Here is a 4,886-nt window from a genome sequence, read left to right on the forward strand (position 1 = left end):
TTTGTTGTAACGACGGCCCGTCCACTGCCAGCTGGAAAATGCACTTCCAGCAGTTGTAGCTGTACTACCATAGAGGCACGCGAACAAACTACTTTTCTAGCATAGCAAATACTGTGCTGGTTGGTTTGAGGAGGGGGCTTTCAATACTTGAAGCTTTGTTATTTGTAAAATGCTTGGAAAATGATTCAAAGACTGTGATTTGGGGGCACGCCTTAGTATCAAATAAGCCATAAATTCGCCTCAAGCTCTTTCTTATCAAAACATGAGTGACGACAGATACACTGACAAGTATCTGTCGTCACTTGTTCGAACAATATAACGCTATCGACGGGGATACGGCCAGACCCAAATGGACCAATTTGATGGGCGTACATAAATCTTTCCCATCGACTTCAGAATCAGTTTCTCCATCCAATATACTTCGGTGCTTCGACTAGAAAAGTATGCACCTGACCGTATCTGTTCACGACCTCGCAGGATCAAGCAGCCCTTCTTTCAAAAATATGCACGACAAGCTAGCGTTGGAGCACCCAGTGACCACAACCGGTAGATTTGGTAGCATGCCCCGTGCCCTGCCATTCTTCAATTTGGACTCCGGGTCACCCGAGCCCTCAGCGTTCGCGATAAGCTTCATTACGACAGCCAGCGAGGTTGTCAAGGACAAAGCCGCGCTTTCGTTCATCTTATCCTCGTCCGATTCGGAATCGGACTACGACGATTCCAACTCATTGCTCCGCGAATTCATTCCTCACGCCGCTGTTGTCAAGGACAAGCGTGTAGGAGCGTCTACAGTTTATAAAGCTACTGCTCCAAACCGAAAAGGAAGCAAATTTTGCTTCATTGACGGATGCACGAGTCGCGCCAAACATGCCAGGCGATGCTGGAAACACGGTGGCTCGGTAAAATGCAAAGCGCCCAATTGTACAAACCGCGCCAAATCCAAGGGCGTTTGCTGGTCGCACGGTGGTGGCACTGCTTGCTCATATGAGCAGTGTAGCACAATTGCAGTGTCAAACAATTTGTGCTGGGCCCACGGTGGCGGCAAGCGCTGCCAGGTACCGACATGCTCGAAGCCGGCCTATGAGCGTACGTTAAACTATTGTCCGATTCATTATCACGAGTTTGCCGCGGCTTAAACTTCTCAGAGCTGGGACCACTACGACGTCTTGTAAGTACAACCTTTTATTATTCCTACGCGTAATCATATTTTGATGGGGCAAAAAACTGTCGCAGGCTTTTTAATCTGATGAAAGGGCACAGAGGAACATCCGTCCCGCACTGAATTCGGCGAGCTTCTTTGACGACTGCGTTCGTCAGAACCTCTCTATACCATTCCACGTTATGTTGTCACGTTTTTCCTCGAGTTGATGCTAGAAAGCATCCTGCCTAGTGTTTAGCATTGAATCTTTTGATATAAGATGCGTACTTTTTTGCTATTGTTAGTACATTTGACTTATTCAATTTGTTTTTGTGCGAAGTTTTTTTTTCTCCTTTCACAACAGTACAAAATGAATGACGCTTCAAATTCGAGTTTGCGGCGAAAAGTGTCTCACGGAAGGCTTGGGATGTAAAGCCACGCAGCAGCTTCTTCTAAATTGATATTTGCTTTTCAACGTGCTGGTCTGAGCAATATTGTAAGAAAGCATATTTTGGCGTTCCCAAACCCTGACAGGTGAACCTTTCAGTCTAGGGAGGGTAGGGGCATCGTTATCGCAGTTAGCAAATAAATGAGCAGCAATTAAGCAATTCATCATCGTCGTATGATTTGCTACACCCAGTTGGGCAATTGTATGCAAGAAGATGTTACAATCTAAGCACAGGGACAGCTATGTCGATATCGGTGCATCCAACGCCGAGCGAAGTCATAGTATGTTTATTTCGCAATAGACTGGATTTAGTCTCGATAACAAACCTGCTGATAAGGATGCTGCCCTCTTTATGGAGAAGCAAAAACAAATAAAGTTATCGTATGGTATTGTAGGATTTCAAACAAATTAGAGCTGAAACAGTCAATTGAATCTTTGGCGACTTTTAATCAGAACCTTTCGAGCTACCGCAAGAATAACACAAGAAGGCAGTGACTCAGAGCTGGGTACAGAAATCTGAAGGTATGTTCATCACAGCGCATCTCTGTGCTTAGATTTCGTTTACCTACTTTTCACGAAGCACTTTGGTATATCCAAAACCACTATTAGAGAGTCATTTAATTGTAAGCTTTGTTGTAATAAACTGACTTTAGGATAATAGATTTCGTCCAGTACGACAGCAGATAACGTTCACTAGTATCATAAAGTATCGAGTCTACATATTCGCTTTGTAAATTACAAACGATCATCATGTAGAGCTATGCAGCCAGCGATTAAGAAAAATACTCTATTGCAAAATGTTGCTTTATTTATTTCAAACGCAAAGTTTAATGAAAATGGAATTGCGTCCATTGTCCATTCCAAATCGCCCCGTTGTCAAGCCCTTCCTATTTTCCGTTGGGACATTCACGCCGATAACGAATTCCGGCAGGCAACTAAGAATTGTGAGTCAACGACGCAGTACGCCATTGGTGCATAGCCAACCATCGCCTGATTGAATTTCGCACTGTCGCATTTGAAACCAAAGCGAGACCTACAGAGTGAGAAGAAAAGTATTTGCGCGCCATCATCAATCGAATATATCGCGTAGGTTGCTCACCCGTCGACGCTTCACGAAAGCATCAATTGCATAGGTACAGCATCAAATATTGCGTTGCTCTTTCTTTTCCCGGCACGCTATCAGGTCATTCGACTTCGGTCTGCGACTACTGTAAAGTCTTGGCTTCTGATGTCGTAGTTTACGTCCACGGCTCAAAAATTGACTCGACATCTGGCAGTCACACTGAGCGTCCACTGTAAAGGACCAGGTACGCATTGACGCGTTGAAGTATCGTATGGATGGTCTTTAGCCCACGAAAAGCTTGTTTGAATTCTGCCCTGGCAGCCTTGCTAGAAAGCTTCAACTTGCTATGTCTTGCATGTAGTCACTGTAAATCTACATCATGTAGTAATTCGCCACCGCAGCTTCAGTCGAGAGGCAAGACGACAGTGGTTCTGACCGATTCGGTACGGGTTCGTGGCAGCAAGCCAACTGGGACCTGTTTCGTAGCTAATAGTGGAAGCGAAGCAAGGCAAACAGGACACTATCTCCCCGTTAATTACTGACAGCAGGTTTTTCAGAGCGTTGGGGACGATTAAGCGACTGACTTGATGTAATAATATGGTTTAAGAAATCCTTCTAGTCAAATGAACTAACGCACTATAGTATACCGTCCACGCCCTAGCTCGTAGATCTCTTGAAAGGAGGCGGATTGGAATCAGTTTTCACGACAATGCACCCAATTTTATCGACTCGTGTCTTTAAAATTTCGATGGCATTTTAAAACAACGAATCCAATCGACGCTCACATCTAAGAAAAATCCGCTGCTTTTACCTGATCTGCAAGAGAGAACAGTGCGCCTGTCCTTCCCTGGCCGAGATCATGCAGCCCCTCTTTTATAGCGGCGAATAAGCTCAACAAGCTAACGTTGATGCGCTAAGCGACAGCATGAGAAGCGACAGCAGGATGTTCCGCACCGTTGCCTGAAGTCAGACCATTCTTCATTTTTTCCGCCGGCGACGCTCGTGAAAAGCTCCGATATGCAAGCCAGCGAGGATGCGATGGATAAAGGTTCTCTCTCGTACATATTGTCATCATCTGATTCGGAATCGGATTACGAAGCCTCAAACTCCTTAATGCGCGACGTTCTTCAAAGCGATTCGAATGCTCGCCAGAGTAGTACAGCGTCTACAACGTTAGAAGCTGCTGCTTTCGTTTGTAAAAGCAGCAAATTTTGCTTGGTGGAAGGATGTATGAGTCGCGCAAAGCACGCTAAGCGGTGCTGGAAGCACGGTGGCTCGGTAAAATGCAAAACGCCGAATTGTATGAACCGCGCGAAATCCAAGGGCGTGTGCTGGTCGCACGGTGGTGGGACTGCTTGCTCATATCAGCAATGTGATACAATTGCAGTGTCCAACAATTTATGCTGGGCCCACGGCGGCGGCAAGCGGTGTCAAGTATCAGATTGCTCCAAGCCGGCGTATGAGCGCACACAGAACTACTGTCAGAGCCACTACCAAGAATTTGAAGCTGCTTAAATGTTAGAAAGCTATCTATATGTGTCCATTTTGTCGTATTGTTGCCACACGAGGCATAAGCAGGTTTATGCAACCTTAAACTAATTCTGTACGTAATCATTACATTTTAATGAAACAAGACGGTTGTCTGATTAAAAATCGTGGCATCAGCTGCGTTCGTCAGACATGTATCTGTCAACAAGTCTTAATATGATACATTATGTAGAAAACACCATTATAGGTGTCACATTCCGGTCACATTTTCACCGCACATTTGCTAATCTCAGAAAAATTGGCGGCTGACCAGCTTTGATAGTTGAACTCGACTCAGAACATTAAAGACTCAGTAAATAATGATAAATATTCCAACTTGCCTGTCCATTGGGGTGTCTTTTTGTGATTATTTTCTTAGTAAAAGTATATTAAATATGAGAAATGATAGTTAAGGCACATAAACAAAATACCTTTGCGAATTTTAACTTTATATATCATTTTGAATCCAAATTTATCCTAAACATTTATTAGTTGAGGGTATTGATATCCCAACAGCTAAAATTGATATCCCGCAACTACTTTTTATATATATATATGTTAATTTAAATAAGACCACTCCTTCTTAATCATGCACTACATTATAGAAAATCAAAAAGTAATTTTAAATTCGCAAAAAAAGATTATTATTCCCACAACTTTTATAATTTGAGGTTCCAATCACATAAGTGCCCATTTTTGCTCTACGCTGC

At 43.7% G+C, this 4,886-nt stretch overlaps 1 protein-coding gene across 1 annotated transcript; it reads left to right on the forward strand.

Moving 5' to 3' along the window:
• Positions 1 to 503: 503 nt before the first annotated feature.
• Positions 504 to 4,164, forward strand: CCR75_007704 (uncharacterized protein; the record flags this gene model as incomplete). Its single annotated transcript, XM_067965762.1, has 2 exons — positions 504 to 1,120; positions 3,660 to 4,164. 2 exons carry the CDS (start codon positions 504 to 506, stop codon positions 4,162 to 4,164), a joined length of 1,122 nt encoding a protein of 373 aa, XP_067818971.1.
• Between the last annotated feature and the right edge of the window lie 722 nt (positions 4,165 to 4,886).

Source organism: Bremia lactucae, linkage group LG13 (genome assembly GCF_004359215.1).
Source record: "Bremia lactucae strain SF5 linkage group LG13, whole genome shotgun sequence".
In the NCBI taxonomy this organism is placed as follows: Eukaryota; Oomycota; class Peronosporomycetes; order Peronosporales; family Peronosporaceae; genus Bremia; species Bremia lactucae.